General features: G+C 38.4%; 2 protein-coding genes across 3 annotated transcripts; one reads left to right on the top strand and one right to left on the bottom strand.

Moving 5' to 3' along the window:
• Nucleotides 1–1,169: 1,169 nt before the first annotated feature.
• LOC111255628 (protein THEM6-like) lies at nt 1,170–11,313 on the top strand. Its single transcript, XM_022817783.2, has 4 exons — nt 1,170–1,786; nt 5,370–5,590; nt 5,794–5,883; nt 6,110–11,313. The coding sequence occupies exons 1-4, from the start codon at nt 1,642–1,644 to the stop codon at nt 6,302–6,304; spliced, it is 651 nt and encodes a 216-aa protein (XP_022673518.1). The 5' UTR covers nt 1,170–1,641; the 3' UTR covers nt 6,305–11,313.
• Nucleotides 11,314–11,654: 341 nt separating this feature from the next.
• On the bottom strand, nt 11,655–18,278 carry LOC111242851 (prostatic acid phosphatase-like). 2 transcript variants are annotated; one of them, XM_022787744.2, is made up of 5 exons: nt 18,054–18,278; nt 17,088–17,399; nt 15,625–15,905; nt 12,749–12,906; nt 11,655–12,356 (listed from the first exon to the last, which is right to left on the bottom strand). In XM_022787744.2, exons 1-5 carry the CDS (start codon nt 18,094–18,096, stop codon nt 11,927–11,929), a joined length of 1,224 nt encoding a protein of 407 aa, XP_022643479.1. In that variant the 5' UTR covers nt 18,097–18,278; the 3' UTR covers nt 11,655–11,926. The 2 variants fall into 2 exon arrangements, with proteins under 2 accessions (XP_022643479.1, XP_022643480.1); XM_022787745.2 differs by lacking the exon at nt 18,054–18,278 and adding an exon at nt 17,725–17,929.
• Nucleotides 18,279–19,292: the final 1,014 nt, after the last annotated feature.

Below are 19,292 nucleotides of genomic sequence, written 5' to 3'. Positions count from 1 at the left end.
GAACCTACAATCCTCTAAACTCGGCATTCAGGTGTTTATGAATTTTGAATTAATTGACATGCCGTGTCACCAGAAAGTTAATGCATCACTTTAAAGAGCATTGAATGTTCTAAAAGTAATACATCCAGCTCTGGTCTATTCTGATCTCTAGTTTAAAAGCTATAGAATAATCTTAAGTTTTTAAAAACGTTTATTCTGTTTGAATCGAATGGCTTTATAGGGCACGTTACAAGATCGTACAGCTAAAATTATAGATAGGAACTTGTCCGTGGACCTGTACGTCATTGTTTGCAAAACGGTATGCGTTCTTAAACTTCAATAGATAATTTCTAGTTACGTTGACCTTTATATGTTGTGAAGAAAGTACGTCATTGCTAACAGTCAGTTCCAACATACAGCGTAATTACTAAAGATGGATCGCGACTTATAATAATCTGTGAAGCCTGATGGACGATGTACATTGATTAAGGCAACCAAATCTAGATGTTAAAAATTTTACAGTTGCTAGACCATAACAGTGTGTACCGGACGCTCATCTTTAGCTTTCTCTCTACATAAGCCAGCGACTGTAATTGTAACACACCGTTCTTTGTAACAAGTGGTTTCGGGGCAAATATGCAAAACAAGGATAAGTGAAAGGAGTTTTTTGTAACGTATCATGTGATCATAAAAATAAATAACATGTGAACTAAAAGCTAGATTCAAGCTTAATGATGACATCACAACAAAACTATCAGCAGTTTACCAGAAAACAGTATCAACATATGCTTAGTGTGCGGATCATATCTTTTCGTGTCCAGGATTCAATTAATAATATTGCCTAGTTCAATTTCCCTCTTGCATGAATTCTGTAAAGTACAAAACCTATACGTGCTGTTTGGTAAAGATGTGACACCTGAACAAGCCTGTGAATTCTTTTTTAAATGCTCCTTCATTACTTTGTTACTATTCTAATATATCTGACTTATTTATCATGTCTGGAATAAAGAGCGCACAGTAGTGATGAACAATATATTTGCACATATGAAGCATCACGATCTGAAGTTTATTTTCCAGCACATAGGTAACCCGCTTAAATGTGATCCAAGCTCTCTCCTCGGACCTGTCTGCTCATGCGCAGAGTGTCTGCCGACACTCTCCCGATCAGCCCTCGCCTCTTGTTTCTCCTATCTTAGAGTGAAGTGTATAATACTTACCGTTGCACCGTACGGTGTAAAGTACTTGGACCCCCGATCAGCGAGATGAAGTGGGATAGGTGTCATGCTGTCAGCTGGAGACATTGATCTGGAACGACGCTACCTACTCCGTTTACGGAGGACGTGTACCTGAAGTGTGCCTGATGTGTAGGCCGCTGTTCCGGCAAGCGACGCCTCTCTGTGGGTGTACTAGTTGCGCTCAAATAAAATAAGATAAATTGCCGGCAGAAAGGCAAGACCACGAATAGAATGACGAAATAAGTGGCTAGCTTCCGCCCAGAATAACTATTTAAGAGTCCAGCTCCTGCTAAAATTATAGTAATATCACAGTTGCTATCATCAAAAACGAGGAAAAAAGCGATTTCTTATTGCGTCGTATGCTGTCTGACCGAACGGATACTCGGTTAACAAACAGCAAAGTTGCATGTACCTCTGAAACAGTAAAATGGAATTGATCAGCATAGCGTTGGTGTCACTGTGTTTGATATTCGACGTGACATACTTCGTCAAGGTAGGCCTCCAATGTCTTCCGTACCTACTTGGCTTCAAGAAGAAGATACGAGACGTGCACGAAGACGTTGAATCGTACGGTGCGTACTTTCCGAACCTTAGGTACGAATGCAGTGTTTCGCTGCTGGCTATATTAGCTTCGAATCGAATAGGATCTTGCTTTTAAACGTCGTGCTTTTAGCGAATACAAGCGTACCAGGCTGGCGACACATGCTGCTGTATGACATCCCTGATTTCTTCTAGTGTAAAGGGCGTGAGAAATTGGCTTAATAAGAAAAACTAGGATGCTGTCGATTTGTAGAATAGGTTCATTAGGAAACCGTTGAAGGCCAAACAGGTTTTCCATTTTTTTAACGCTGGTGGACTCGTTTCTTCAATTAAACCTGTTAAGAATGTGAAGATATGAGGTTATTGAGGTTATTCTGCTAGTACATGCTAATGTTTTGTAAGTTTTATCGGCGACAGGGAATCAAAGAGCTGGTTATGCTTGCTTGATATCGAGTGGTTTATTTGAAACGTGCATAATATTAACATATATCTGAATATTAGACTAGGCCGGTCTTTTCTGTAATGTATCAAAGATATATATTATAGGCGAAATATGTATGTGATTACGATAACATGTACCATCGGTAATATCTAGCCACAGATTCTGTCTTCCTAGCGTTCTGTTCAACACATCGTGCAGTAAATACATCACTTGATTCCTTTGAAGATCATCAATACGTTTATATTGTCAATCGTTGCTTCATTATCTATAATTACAAAATTGCTTAACTAACTGATAACACTGTTCACGTTACATCTTATGTTGTTACTGGACACTTCGATATGCATATAGTCATCTTGCTCAACATTGAGTTTCAATCTGATATTAGCTAACCTTTCTTTCACCTTCTGCGTAATTCCTTATAGCACCTAGTCTATCGATTAACATTCAGTCGTGAAACTGGTCTTTTGTTAAAAATCAGTTTTGCTAAACTTCTGTCTAAATTTCTAAAAATTTCTAAAATTCTTTGACGAAGTTGTTGCTCAGTTAATGGGGCTTTGCCTACTCTAGGGATCAGAGTATTTAGCATGTTGTCCTTTCCAGATGCCGGTCTGATTATTAAATACCTCGATTACTTACGTGAGACACCCCTCCTGAATAACTTAAACTAGCATTTCTAAGTCAATTCATATTAAAATGGATCTAACTCGTTATCGAAGATGAATATTTTGCTTAGTAGTTAATTGTTGTTTTTCGGTGTGTCTTTGTCCGTTTGCTATTTATCGCGTTCATTCTTGCGATTATCGTTAAGACGAGTAACACATTTGAGTAGATGCAATCTATGCTGCGATATTTTTCGATTGGGTCACAAACGATAGCTATAGCCATTTGCACCATACAGTTTTCAGAATGTATGTCAAGAAAAGAATAACAACTCTTTGTTCTCTTAACTTAGTTCATTACGAGAATAGGTTGGTTATGGACTTCAGTGCTTTATGCTCACAAATCTATTCTGTAATTAATTCAGTTGCGATGGGTCCTAAAATTTAGTTTTAATTTCTGCATCGGGGTACATAAATACTACAAATAAAAACTGTTTTTATGTTCGTGAAAGGGTCTTGTAATCTCAGTGAGTTTGTGATGACACATAAAATAATAGAATGGCACTAAGTAATCTTCTGGAAGACGTAATACTTTGACGAAATGTTTTAGGGTTGGCAGAATTGCCATTACGATACCAGCGTTATATCTAGTATGTGTCTTGTTGTAGCATCGGTAAAGTTACGACTAGGAAATTCTGGCAACCGGTTTGGGAAACACGTTGGCCGATTTGGTTAATCTTAAACGAGGTTTTTTTAATTGCTATGGCCAGAATAGCCAGCTTGGCTGCATAGCGTTTTTTCGATTAACAAAAGTTCGAGAGAACATTGGCATGATTCACTCAAATGTTATCCTATCCCTTGGAGCACATGTAAAATGATCATTTCAAATTATCTTATGGACTAACGAAATCATTCCCTATTGAGGCGTGATTGACATTCAACGCGTTAGTATAATTTATGCTTTTATATGAGAGGTAAATTTTCCCAGGAGTGCGATTAAAAAGAAATATATATCTCCATTCTTTCTATGATTCTTAAATTAACGAGTTATTCTTATAATACGATTACTAGACACGTTGTATACAAAGTGCATACGTCCAGACACATTTAGTACATAAACATATTATGTTTATCCTTTCTGTCGGGCTTGTTAGGTTGAAATTGAGGCCCACCTGCCGGTTTCTTCAATATTGATAAAATCATAATTATATTTAATGTAGGTTAGGCTCTGTTCTAATGTACAATTCAAATATACTCTGTAGAGACAGGCAGCTCAACGAACAAAGCCTCTTCACAGTCCCTATAACTTCTGTGGTACTTCTCCACACATAATCGCTGGACTTTGAAATTTTAGCAATTGCAAGATATTTGTACTGGTTAACAGAAGGGTCTGAATTCTTGATTTAATTAAATATTTATTTAATTGAAAAAAATGTTAAAAATTAATTTTTGAAAATATTTAAAAAATAAAAGCTTACTGGTCGCGAGCAATGCTGATAAAATTATCTGATAGAGCTGATATTACAAAAATCAAGCCTTGGGGAAATAGGTGTTATTATCTTGGATGGTCCATATTGATAAAATAGCTTGTGACCTCGATGTTTAATTAATGTACCTAAATAAAGTAGAACTTGTGTAATGCTGATTGCTCACCTGTTAAATCATCACGTAATTTTTAGTTAGAGTTCAGACCGATGCAAGACAGGTTAGTTTTCTTAATTTGGCGTATTTATCTATCACGTAGTTATGAAACATTACCTAGTATACCTAAACCAGGTCGTTGGTGGCACGCCCTTTAAACATACGGTAGTTACAAAGAAAAGATTGAGGTCAACATAGCTGCATAAATCACATGAGCATCGTCGTATTTATAAACAATGAGGTTCACAGATAGCGTGAGTGGCCTTAATAGGTTGTCCGAGGGTTTCAGTGAAGGTCGCATTAAAAACACTGCACCCTTTTCAGTGTTTCAATTTAGGTAGTGAAATTTTGCTATTCGCAAAGCTTAAAAGCAGCGTATAGTCTTTACGATTTGGATCTGACGATCTTGTACGGTATATAGCGTCCTGTACTACATACAGCACAGGTCTGATGTCCCTTCTTGGTCACGCCTTTTTTTCGTCGACACTAGTCTCCCTTCAGTGCCTTATTTCAGCGCCGGCGATTACGTGAATCACAAGCTGACGCCATTACTGGTATTTACGGTTGCTCTAGAGGCCTGCCTCCTGCAGCGATCCGGTAACTTATGTGCTCCGGGTCTGGTTCTCGGACAGCTGACGTGCCTGCAGGTCTTGTGATTCGGTCGCTTTCACAGGTTTCGTTAAGCGCGGGCTTTACTGCTGCCAGCGACTTAATGAGTATTAGACCGTTAATTGCAGGCGGATATATTCACAATGTGTTTTAGTATATAAGCATTTTTAATTAACCTTATATTTGAAAATGAGCTGAAAATATTGTGATATCACGCAGATACTCGTTCGTACGGTCTTTAAAAGTAGTAAACGACGTTGATTTTATATCTTGCCACTTATTTACTTCGATCCCTCTTTCCTGTTCCGTCTTCTGTACCAGGCATCTGTTTACCATTCGATTTGGATTATATGTTGCATATGAACCATGGTAAATACCTTCGCAGTTTCGAGTATGCAAGGGGAGTATTTGTTGGTGATACAGGACTGCTAGACTTCGTTCTCGACCTCCGAAAGACAAACCGTAATTTCGTAATCGCTGCTATGGCGATTCGTTACCGGAAGCCGGTGACTTGTTTTGAGACATACAAAATTATCACCAAGGTAGGACGATCCAAGCGTCGACTAGATAAATAACGATATTCTCATGCTCTAATACATACATGTACATGGTAAAAAAAAAAGCAGGTAAAAACGAACTAGAGCTTTTAGTTTCAGATTATAGAATATAGAACCGAAGAAACCGAAATTTTATCTCCAGAAATTAGTTTTTCATTAATTGTATTGTTATGCTCTATCTATTCTAGTTAGTCTTAGCCGAAGATCGACACCTGTTCTTCGAACAGTGGCTCGTCGGCATTAAGGACGAATTTATCAAGGCCGCCTGCTATTGCAAGGTAATACCAATGTAAAGAATTGCGATAAGATTAGGAAAAGCGCCACAATGAGGGTAAAATTCGTCGCCGAATATGAATTTAATTATTAATATATTTGCATATGGTAATAATACGAATCCAATCAGAAAATATTACTTAGCTTTGAGGTCACGTATGATTTTTAGAGATAAAACCGTACTTAATATATTGAACATACTTATTCGTTCGTTTTGTCGATTTCTTAAAGGTAACTATGACCCAATCTGGAGACCTACGGGAAATTTTGCAAGCGCGAGGAATTGAGCCCAGGGTCTTCTGCGGACCTATTACGGAGGATCTTCATCATTTCATCGAGTTGAACCGGGCCTCTAGTGAGAAGCTTAACCCTACAAGGGGAGCCTTAAAAGTCGAACAAAAAAAACCTACCAAAAAGGAGGAATAGTTGTATCGATAGTAATAATTAATCTACTACGGGGGGCTAAGTGTTGTATAATGTATGCGGTATAATATATTGGATATAGCCCTGTTATACATATGTTCTTGGTGACGCGAATATTTAACGACTGGCAAACCGAATGCGTAGGAATTTCCCAGTATGATACCTATTTTGATTGATGCCTATCGTGTAAATGTACGATATCGTGATGCTGAATGATCGTATCTTCTCGCGCGCTTTATTAAAATCGCAATTTCTTCTTATAGATTCGTTCCATACGTACACAGCTCTCGAATAATGCAGGATGCATTCAGGTACCGAGCTACATTGTAAAACAATGATGAGATGGCCGGCGTACAGCATCATTGTATTGCATAATTTCACTGTGTTTCACTGTGTTTTTGTTATTTCGGTGAATGCTTAGTGTAACAGTGAAAACCTTAAGTAACCCTTATTATAATTCCGAAGCCAGATCGCCATATTTTTGTGGCTCGACTATATACGATTTGGTTTTCGCAAACTTTGGCAAAGATGCAATTCTATTCTGTGCTCAAATGTTATTAGAATCCATATAGGAGTAGAAAATAATCCAGGTTTTTTTCGGCCCGGTAGATCATTCAATTGTATTGAAGCTGTTACTTCCGAGGACTGCCACATAAGTACTTGTGGAGAGTTGAAAACGCGTGTCTTTTTGAGGTCACTTTATCTAAGCTGTGTGTAATAATCCGACCGTCTCCTTTTATACGTTAGGTTATCTTTGAGGAGCCAACATAACACGTGTTAATTAGTAAACCAAGTCCTTATCGAAAGTCATATGATGAAAGACCACTGAACTAAGTAATAAGTTCGTCATCTATCACTGCATCTACATTTCTTTTCAAAACCTCACCTATAGGCGTAGCCATTGTTAAATAGCCCGTGTAAGGCCAAACTGAGTGTCGCTTGGCATCACGGCTATGGGCATTTCTATCTTTTTGAGATACTTTAGGTAGGCGCATAAAATAGATGCGGGCTTAAGTTATATTAGTTTATAAAGATGCTGATCTCTTGACAGGGAGTTTAAATAACTTCTGTAGGGGCGGGGGCTATCAAAGGGTTTACGATATGTTAAGTTTGCTAATCGAACGCGAATTTTGATCATTTTCGTGTTGGTAGTGGATGATTAATTTACATGTTACTAGTTGTTACCTTGTTAGTGGTTGATCTTCAGCTTACAGTTATATCTATATGGTCGCTGACTAAGTTAAAAATCAAAAAAAGAAATAAAAATAATTTAACAAAAGCTAGAAAGCTTATATATATATATATATATATATATATATATATATATATATTATATGGGGCGCTCTATTTTTAATTGCTGTTAATAGTTTTGATTTTTTCGTGAAAAACCAAATATGTTATTATAAGCTCTTGAAATGTTAACTAGTGGATCTCGTCAATTCAAACGCGCGGCAGCATGTTTCCAGCATGCTTACGTAATTGAACTCATAGCTACAAGGTAGGTTAAAAAGCACGGCTTTGAAAAGCCCCTGTTTGTTACCGTTTCATTTTAGAAACTTACATGTATTGCACTTGCAACTGTCGGTAAAAGACAAAAAACAATCGAATAAAAACGTTCTGATAACAACAATTATCTGATTGTGTAGAAGTAAAAAACGTTGGTTAATAGTATACCTATTAACACCGCCGAAAAACTAGGACATAATCAAGCACTGGATTACTAGAGGCAATATGCCTTTTAAAAGCCTGATCAAAGAAAATGCTTGCTAATACACAAATATCATTGCCTGTCACCATTTAGCACTTGTGGCAACGACATGGAGTACGACAGTATTGTCTTAAGCTCGTTTTGTTTTGTTTTGTTTGTAATGAGGTGAACATCATGCGTCTCCAGATGTTCAGGTTTGGAGTACCGAATTTTGTTGTTAGGTTAAACGCCTATGTATTAAAACAAGGTGTGATAAATGTATCTTGTCATTTTCAAATTTTTTTGATCCAAACACACACCCACACGCAGAAAAAAAAAATATATATATATATATATATATATGTAGGTCTCTAATGAGTAACTAATTTTGTGGAGGAAATACGTCGTACGTGATACTATGTTCAGGGCTATATCAACAAAAAATCGTAGAGCAAAAGCGATAGCACAACTTGTTATTTGTTTGTTATGTTCCGGAACTGTTTTTTTGCCCAATTTCATCTTGACTGTAATAGTAGGACAGCAAAAAAGCATATGCCACTGAAGCTCTATGTGGAAAAATGAAAAGTGAATAATCTCAATTTCACGTTCGGTCTCATTCGATAAAATTTGACGGTGGTATGAAAAAACTAAATAGTTCAATTAAGACGACCTTTAGTTAATCCTATGTTTATGTTACATATATGCAGGGTGTTGAGCCTAAATCTGGACTTCGTGCTGCGTTTCTAAGACTGCATCTATTCTATATCTATCTAAGACTTCAGGTATTTTAACGTTACTATTTTGCATGCGCTAAAAGTGTCATTTAGACGGCTATAATTATTTTACATTACTGCCGTTTTCCCCGACTACAACTATAATAATAAATTACTCATTAGCCATTCTCGTAAAGCGTTTTTTGGTGCGTGAACACTTGTTAATGTATAGACAACAAATTTCGGTGAAATTATATTTTGGATTGATATCCCGCCTACGAAATTCAACGGGTCGAAACTGCCAAAAAGTCCAAAAGGGGCAAAATATCTCCAAAAGAGTAATTGATCAAGCTTATCTATCTAGATGGCCACTCTCTTTTGTCCAAAACGGCTGTTAATTTTTATTATGTCGCTTTTTATGCAATTTGTGAAGATTTTCTACCTCATGACGAATCTGACTATTGAGAATCATCCGGTTTATCTCGTGAAGGTCTTCATCAGACTTCACGGACGCAATAACGTGGACCGTAGCCTTTGGTTGATGTCTTGCTTAGCGCGAGGAGATTGTAGAGAAGCTGGTCTTTGATCAAATTCTGAAAACGACGGTTTGACAAAACCTGAACGCGACGAAAGGTTTGTTCTAAAAATAGTGAACATAACGGAACCTATTTGCGTTATTTTCCAGCGAGGAAACATTACGACTTTCAGGCTATATGGGACAGCTAAGTATCTTTGCGTATTATTGAATTTTAGTTGAGCGATAACGCTACCTTGTTTCACGACTACAGTTTTGCCTGTTTCAAGGACAAACTGTAAAATCATAAGATCAAGTTATTATCGTCTTAGAACTTATGTTGGCAAAGGTGAGATGGAACTAAATGGGCCATCGCATTTCGAATCCATTCTATTATACACAAAGGTAACTACAAAGGTGCTTGCAGAGTGCAACTCAGCACAATAGGGACGCAGATATGTGTATATATGTCAATTTAAAGTAAGACATCGTAGTTTTGTATCTATCGTGCCACATGGAATCGCTCTTAAAACAAATTGTCGACGACCTAACGCATTGTACTGGTGAAACAATGTTTCACACCTATGCACCACAGTAAGATTAATGATCACGAGAATTTACTACGTATCATTATCTAAACCAGAATCATACATAACTATAATTGTTATACAGACTTCAATTAAATCAAGCTGGCTTTGAAGAACGGCGCGCATATTCCTACCGTCTTTCTTTCTCTTCGCACAAAACACAACTCGTGGATGTGCCATTTGGGTCATTTAGTATGGTCGACTCCACATAGCGTGGTAGGATCCATCTACTCTGGGCCTTTAGTAGACGGATCATAGCCTTTGAGCTGCTTAACTCGTTCGTAAATGATTAGGGCTCGGCTTTTCTTACCATTACCGCAGTTTTTCTAGCGTTTCTTCTTCAACCCACTTAAATGACTGACTTTTTCGAAAATTACTAGCGGCCCAAATAGTCCTATTTTTGTGGGCTAAATGAACTAACGATACAGATGTCTTCAACTGACATGTCATCGAAAATGAATAAATGATACTGAGCCTATTTAAATAATAGAAGAGCCTTGACCCAATAAGCTGATATATTATTTTCGTTCTAACGATGGTGTTCAATAAATTCTTGGCCCATATAGCTATACTTTATTCTATATATTAGAAGCGTTGTTTCGTTGGCATCTTACATGCATTTAACTAGCATGAGACAGGTGAACGCATCCATAAGGAATAACTTTGAGTGACTCCTATAAAAAAAAGTCTAGTTTTTTTTACAGAAAAAACCTACACAGAAATAGCTATATGATTTCGGTAGTTTTTAAAAAAAAAAAGTATTTGCGCTGAACGTGATGAGCAGAGATGATTCTTTCAGAGAATAAAGTGAGGCATTATGGGGGAAACAATAATTTTATTGAATGTCTACTAAATAGTGACTTATACGTATAAAGTGCGAATAATAGTTTCACATCACAATAGTGGTGACTAACAATTTCGTTCGTAAATGAATGAATAAGTCGTTCGAATTTTCGCGCTTTTGCGTCATCATTTGATGCCATTCTGGAAGACCTTTGATAGCGATTGCAGACAAAAACGTTGTACTTCCTAAGGTTTGCTTTGACCGCCAGGAAATTGTTGATCATGAGTTCATGCCGTATGATTCGACGCTTCCCGATGAGTACTATCGAAATATTTTCACATGGCACGAGTTTCTTCAACGCAAGAGGCCAAAATTAAAGTATAGAAGGTCTTAGGTCCTCTAGCACAATAACACACCAAACCGCATTTTACCACTTGCATAACAGTTTTTGCTAAAAAGGTCTGTGTGTCTGCCCTGACCTTGCTGTTCAGCGGACTGAGTCCCCTGTGATTTTTCCCTATTCCAAAAACAAAAGGGAAGCATTGTAACACGCTAAAAGAAATGATAAAAAAATTCGCTGGCTCTAAGGGCTATCCGGTTGAATTTAAAAAGGGGTTTAGGGGTTGGTTCGAGCGGTGGCATTGGTCTGCGCATCTGGCGGAAATTACTTCAAAAAGCATAACTTGAAATTAGGACTACTAAAAAATACTCACCAACCTGAAACAAACGATACATTTTTGAACAAACGGATTAATTGTGTGCGCAGTATTAAGCGAATATTATGCCGTGCAGGTAAGCGAACTAGGCTAGAATTCATGGTTATCGCAACACATCGCCAACACCGATAATTTGGGGATCGGGGGTATCTTTTTACGCTACAGCTTAAAAAAAAAGAGTATTTGCACTTTTAAGTCGTTTGCTAATACCGGTTTTTCGCTTTATAATCTTCTATTTATTTGTGTACTTTCATATTAGTACTAGGGAAGTTAATCAATATTACTTTAGTTAGTTAAATGTTGGTTGATGCTGCTCTTCCTTGTCCAAAACTAAAATAAGCACATCATTGAATGCAAATACATAACTTTATTGAGTTCGAGTTTAAAAAAGCTATTAAATCATTTTAACTAGAATTGGTGTTTGTTTCAATCGGTGAAATATGTAATGATATTTAACTTCACCGACTGAACGTTTCGAAAAGTGGCTAACTCTTGAACCAACTCAGCTTAGGCAAACACGATACGTTTTCAGTACAAATCACAGCCTTACCTGAATTGTTGCGAAGATTTTTAAAATCAACTTTAAATATCAACCGTGGTAACATTTCTTAGACACTCGTCAAGTTAAATTTTGGCATCATTACCAAAATATCCACAATTAGTTATATTGAGCCTATGCTCGTAAAAGGTTCTCATAATGTGAAGAACCTCACCTAATTCGTCAATTACCTGGCCACCGGCGTTCTTCATTTTTAGGTACTCATCCGGCTGATAGACCCAATTAGTTGTAAGGCCTTCACTCATTCTTAAAGCCACACGGAATTGATCAGTCTTACCAGGGGTCTCATGCTTCCACAGTTCGAATGCCATTGTGGAAAGTGGCTCAGCAGCCTTGTTTCTGATGCCTAACGCACGCAGACACGAAAGAACACTGATATCGTGAAACGAAAAGAGGGACAGCTTAAATTTAGAGCTGCCTTCTGAGGAGCTTTGCAGCTGATCGGCGATTCCGTTTAACAGGTGGTGCCCGTAATAAGGGCCGAGCACGTCGATACTGTTGACAACCGAGAAAAGTATACGGATTGATTACCATAAGGATGACCTATTAGATGTGTCCGCAACTTATTTATATAGATAGTATTCTTTGTTCACGTAAGCGGTAGAGGCTACCTTAGCACGCGCATATAGTTAGCAAGATGCCAGCACGTTACCCGTCAACAAGGAATTAGTCAAACTATTTCTTCAATGATTATTAGTATTACCACCAAAAAGATACTCTATAGCTGTTAATGTGCGCTAAATTACTGAACGATCCTTTTTCTAGAATTAAAAAAAAAAGAAGGATGTTATCTATGGACAAAAAATGGTTGTGTATGAGATAAAAAGGGGCCCCTGCTTTTTAAGAAGAGGAACGCAATATACAGAAACGGTAGCAGCTCTTATTACCTGATTTCGAGAATATAAAGTCGGGAAAACTCTCTTGTCTTGGGGTACTTCAATATCCAGTGATCATCTTTAGTAAATCGATGCTCGAAGTCAATCGACACGAAGCCTTCCATGTATGCCATGTAGAAGTAGCTCAACGATTGATTATGCTCACCTGTCTAGAACAGGAAAAGAAATACAAAATGCTTATACGCTAATTGAAAGACTACTTTTTTTATCTGTTGGCCAGCAATGCAAGTTTTAGTTGAAACAAAATACTAAGTAGGTCTTCAGAGTACTTCCCATATAGATTCGTGGCGGACTCATTTATTTGACCGCAAACAACGCCGCTTCACGCAAGCAATATTTCTATTATTATTTGGAAAACATAGACTTAGGAGATTTCAGTAAAAGCAGCATGAACATAGTGCGGTTAGTAGCAATGTAAGACTTACAATGTGAAGAAGCAAAGGACCCAAATCCATGTTGGCTAAAAACGACGATAGCAATTTCATATCGCGCGTAAATAATCAAGTGTTCCCTTTTTATTCTGAACGAAAAAGGTCGTCGACCTAAACTGCATTTTAAGTTAAGTTCAGTAACTTTCGTCTTTGTAGTTCCTCCGACAGCAGCATATATAGAAATGTACTTAGACCCTTTTCATGGAAAACCCTAAACCTGCCTACGCCTGCCGATATTGCATAGTGTACATATTATGTAAATTTTTTTTAGGATATTTTGTCAGAGGCTTTGTCAGAGTTTGTCAGTAGTATATATATATATACATATATATCGATATACATATATATCGATTTAAGTCCTTTTGAGCTGAAACCATGTGCCTTCTTTTACGCAGCATTATTAATTATACGACCATTAAAAACACTGAAGTAAATTATAAATGGCAGGCAACAGAATACTTCCGTTTTTTAAAGTTTTTTTTTTACCATAGCTACACAAGCGATTACCTCACTAAGGTAACTTAAGTTTCTGATCTACAAGCTGTCCACATTCAAAAGTCTTCATTAGATAGCCGACGACATCTTCATTTTTACGTAAAATTTCAGTTTGTTTATTCATTGCAGTTTTTCACTTATCCAGTTATTGCGATGAGTCACACTGTGTTTTCTAAGATCGGTCGCAAGTAATTGTCTAAGGAGACCTTCAGATTATCTTGGCGCTGCAACCAAGAAATATCAATACATCAAGTTCACGGCATGGCTTACGCAACTACACTTATCAAATGATGTCAATGGCACTATATTGCCCATAATGTAGATATTACGTAACAGAAGGCGCATATGGAAGGTCTGTGCTCAAAAAGGCGTAGATCCATATTATATATATACATATATATATATATATATCCACATTCAAAATGCATTTAATGCTTCTGACAAGCTGACAAAATATCTTAAAAAATTCAAATTATAGGCACTGCGCAACATCAGCAGGCATAGCAAAATTTAGGCCTTTTCATGCAAAAGAGTCTAAGTACATTTTTACATATGCTGCTACCGTAGAAACTACAAAGATGGTAACTACTAAACTCAACTTGAAATGCAGTTACTTTCATTAAAATCATATTTCATTAATAAATATTGGGTATCAGAGATGTGTCCGTGTCCTGGGACCACAGGACCATTGGCAAAATACAGAAGGTGGCAGTGGTGTCTTTTGAGGTCAGGAGGTATTTTTTTTTGAGCGCCCACTTTCACATTACAGGAAGGATGCAACGCACTTACTGTACACCACGTTAAAACAGTTGCGGACGCATATCTGTTAACGAAATTTCAGGCTGTGGCTGGATGAGGCCTAATCATTCTTGAGGTTTAACTCTGAACAGGTAACTGTCCTTAGACATCCAATGGTAATAAACATGCACATCTAAATTCTAATGGGGATACTGTTTATCGAAACCACTAAATCTGAAGTAGCGAATTAGTAGCCAATCAAAATAAGTAGGGCAAACTTGAGCGTTTTCAGAGTATAGAGTACATATGTATTCGCTCACCACAAATAAATCCAACCAGAATAATGAAAAGGCATGAGACATTCTACCGTCTGGTGTTGACAAATGACTTGGTAGCATTAATGAAAATAGACTCATTTCTTACTATACGACACATCATGACATCGTTGATACGGCCACCTTATAACTACGTGACGTATATTCACCTTTGTATGCTCTATGATTGTTAGCCCTTGGGGCTGTAACTGGCCGCCAGTTTATTCCACAAATAGAGGATGTCAGAATCAGTGTCCTTAAGTAGGGAAAAACTGGAAAATTTAGATCTTGTCATGACCATTGTTTCTGTAGCCGGTCTAGAGATTAAGCCGTACTTAAGACGAAGTGGTAGACATAGGCAGGGCGAAACAGCCTGACTTTGCTGAATCGATTAAGGGCATTACATACAAAGAGTCGACAAAACAACCTTCGATATCCCTTTAAACCGTTCTCTGCGAGACGCAAGGTACTCACAATGGTGCAGTGAAGAATCTGTATTCAATAAAGGGTTATCTGCATAGAAGTTACTGGTCAAGCTGCATGAATAATAAGTTGAGGGTTGGGATACAAGCGTAGAGGGCAAAAAGGACAATTACTTGTCCGTGGAGAACCTAATACTAGCTAGATTTGCATAATCGCATGTATTACTAAAGTGACGACAACACGATAATCCGGTATTTATTTTTTACGGGCTTTCGAAAAATACATGTAGTTACGTATTCTGAGATACTTCAATGCTTGAGTATCAATCTCTGCTGTATAGGACGCCGATTAGGGCGATGATTGGAAAAGAGGTTTTGGTAATTTCAAGTGAACCCTCAATCAGAGAAATAAAAGAAAAAAAAAGGTCTAATAAATCTCTAATTCTTTCAGTTTTTTTTACCCTTACCATGTTTCTGAGGAAATCGACGTACTGGCCAACTGTGTAGAAGTTTTCTTCCTTGGCAATTTCGTGCGGAATTGGATGTTGTGGGTTGTAAAGGCGAGCTGTGTACGCCATTTGACCGCAGTTCTCTACGTATTTGTCCGTGCCACGTGGGGGCATTCGGATTGCCACTTGGCTGAGAGGAATGTCATCAGGTGAGGGATACCATGAATGCAGTACCATGGCGAGTGTCTCATAGCATCGTTCGGCTTGTGAGCTGCGTGCGAAAACCTCGTTTGGGTTGCCTGAAGGAAAGCCATCCACCTCATTAGACTAAGAAAAATCGTTCATTTTAATGAGCTAAAACTCGTATACAAACGATTTTGTTGTTGAAAACACTGTTGATATAGGGTTTGACCCGTCTCACAGTGTACTAATTTGCCTAGATGATTTTGAATTCTATTCTCGGATAGCATTTTCAATTGCTATTGGAACTCAGTGTTTCATACACTAAACCGTTATAACTGTAGCGCTAAAATCACTTTAGTCAGAAAATACCTTGTAGAGAATTTGCATTACCAAAATACATCGGGCCAACAAGGGCACGTTATAAATATTACTCAACTAGTGAGGCTCTACTTAGAATAGATGTTTAACGTTAGCGACATAAAACACGTAATAGTTTAGTCTGCTTACCACGTTTCTGGCGCTTGCAGCGGGCCTGTTAAAGGTCAAACTACCTACGTATATCAATCGTCTCATCAAGACATATATAATGAAAACTTGGCGTGGCCAAGTAGCATGGCAAGGCAGGTAAATAAGAGCAAACTAGGAATATATTTTATGACCTGTCAGTTATAGTACACCGTTATACAACTGATAACAGTATCGTTAGTGGACTGGAGCTGTTTTTGGTTTAGTTTTTATATATGAGCAACTGAAAATAGTTGGACTAACGATGTAAGTCAGAATTTTATCTAAATATCTCTACTAGATGTTTGGGCCGGCGTGTTGGTGGCTATTCTTTACAAGGCGGCTACAGTAGTAAATGGGGCCGCTAAAAAACCTCTGCTAAAAGTTCTGTTGCGTACTATATATTGAGATCTTGCAGCGAGCTAAAAGGTCGAATGCTAAATATTGTCTAACATTTACCTACATGCGAAGTATCACATCGTCTCTTATATATCGTGTGTGGGTTGTATTGCAGCTCAATTTGACTTTACTCAAGATGCCGTCACAAGTCTCGACTGATGAGATGCTTTTGCAATCCAATGATGCGGTCTTAGTATCACACATTTACGAATTTTGCAATGGGTTTTGTTAAGTAATTATAATAACGAGCGGGCCTAGCTGTTCGAAAGGCTGTTACGTTTCTTGGACAATAAAGGGGGGTTTTCAGCGATAGCTATAAAGGTCTTGCAACGGCGGCCAGATCCCTTGCTTGCATAGGAGAATTTTCTGCGCAAATAGGTAGATCTAATGCATACCAGTGAGGAAGTTTTTGTACCAGTCTTTCCAGATGAGCGACGTATTGCGGGCGGCTTGAAGTCCTTTACGTGTACTCCGTACTAGGCCACGCGGAAAGGATTCCAACCGGAGTAGAGGGTCACTTATTGGTAAAAGTCGCGGTGCGCGAACCGTATGACGGAAGAGCAAGGCAACGTGGATGAGTTTTGGAGGTACAGGTGATAGGTGATTCGCTGACTGCTCAGTGGTTAAGTTTCCTTTAGGTATGGAAGCTTCGAGCTGTGCGCCCCGTCCGCTGCTGGCGCCAAGCATGGCAATAAACACGATGATGACTGTAACATGAGAGGACAAACGGCATAGTATCTCAGTGTCAATTACTTGGCGAAAACTTATTGAATCGAAGGGAAATTAGAGAAAGGAAAATTAATTGTGTTTTGTATTGGAGAGAGATCGGAGTAAATGATAATGCGTTTGTGGTTAGTCTAACTGGCTGGTCCCATGGGACCTGTGTCCTTATCTAACTTAATAATTTCATATTCCAAATCAAAATAGTCTTTTTCGAAACACGACGTTGATACATGCAGCGAAAATAGGTCGAATAAGATCCTATTTATATTTGTGTACACCGTTCTAACAGTTTAACTAAATGATAAGAACAATTAACGATATTCCAGCGGTTGCGCATTTCGTTCTTCGCTCGTCAGCTAAATCCTAAGCACGGTGACAGTACTGACGGTTCTGGAACAGTAAGCACGACTCTAGCACACTGAGATACGGTATTGTAATCGTCGTGCTTTTATCCTTTACTGAGGCGTATCATTGCGGGGCCACATAAAACATAAACAGACGCCTATGAGTACGAATGCATCTTTGCCCGTAATCTATAGATACTATTCCGATTTCATTTGGCTGCGGGATTAGCGTGCCGACTCGAACACGCCTATTGACCAAAAGTCACGGCGTTGATCGGCCGGTAGAACACTTACTAGCGATAATCGCGAACGCCGGTAAGATAACTCGAGTATTCATTTTGACAGCCAGCGAAAGGACTACTGGGTAAGCAGAGTGTAGAACAACGATAGGATTCGCTAGCTGATAGGTGTAGCTCCACCGACGCCGCTATTATCTCCCTCAGGAGGCAAATTAGGCGCATCAACCTGGCGTTAAGACCGCTTCGGCGTGACTGTTTCACCGTTGCCGTTACCGAAATGCGATATCACTACCGTATGTCGTCCGACACTATCATAATAGCTTCCCTCTCACTTGAAATTCGCGGGCGAGAAGACATAAAGTACGTTAGTAGGTGGATGATACAGGACGCTCGTGGCTGCACCAGAAAGGCAGAAACGCGTAAGGCGACTAGCGAAATGCTAAGAGTACAGACGAAAGTCGTTTCAGGGTGAAGAAGTAACAGTGGCAGTCTGGCACAGTGGAGTAAATCAGACTAGGCCGTCATTTATCACGTCCATGATAGCTCCTTATCGAGTTTGTAATTTTTTATGTCTCGTTTTTTTTTTGCTAATTTCTAACTGGACAAGTTATTCCGGCCTTAATGAGTTGGCCATCGGAAACACCAAAACAGGTTAGGATTCGAAAAAATTACTCATTTCGACGTGTAAGTAGGTGGATTAAGAGTTTGCGTCTCACAGTGAGATACTTTAGGAAAAGAGCAATATTAAAACTGAAAAAAAGAATCGCCAATTTATCGAAGTCACGTTTTTTCAGGGTAAATAAAGTAGATTCATTCAAGATTGCGCTCCAAATCACTGCAACAGATAGGTCAACAGCCAGTCGTGCTTAAGGAAGAAATGGGCATAGTGAGTGTCTGGCAAGTTGACGAAATCCTTATAGATTTAAGTGCTTTATTGGAACATTGTCGTCAAACGGATAGCCAACTTTCCTGGTCCGAACAGCAATCAGCAGCCTGCGTCGGCTGCGTTGGAAGACTGAGTTATAAGATTTTCTTTTAGTTCTTTTTCTACGGTTATTTGCGAGTCATGACTTCCTACGATCGACATTGCACTTAAAGGACATAGCTTAGCGTTATCGGTTTGATTAGAGAAGTCTATTGGTACAGCTCAAGTTTGCCAAGAAAAACTTAAACGGAGGAGCGTAGTATACAAAATAGCGAATTACAGAGAAACACTGCAAGATTTTTCGCAAGGCACAGTAGAAACGTAGAATAAATGGAAGGGAAATTTTGAAAGCTTATATAGGTTAGCACG

The sequence above is a fragment of the Varroa destructor genome, unplaced genomic scaffold (assembly GCF_002443255.2).
Source record: "Varroa destructor unplaced genomic scaffold, Vdes_3.0 BEIS01000001.1, whole genome shotgun sequence".
Lineage (NCBI taxonomy): Eukaryota > Metazoa > Arthropoda > Arachnida > Mesostigmata > Varroidae > Varroa > Varroa destructor.
Note: the sequence above shows the minus strand (reverse complement) of the source record. Positions and strands in the feature narration are given on the sequence as shown.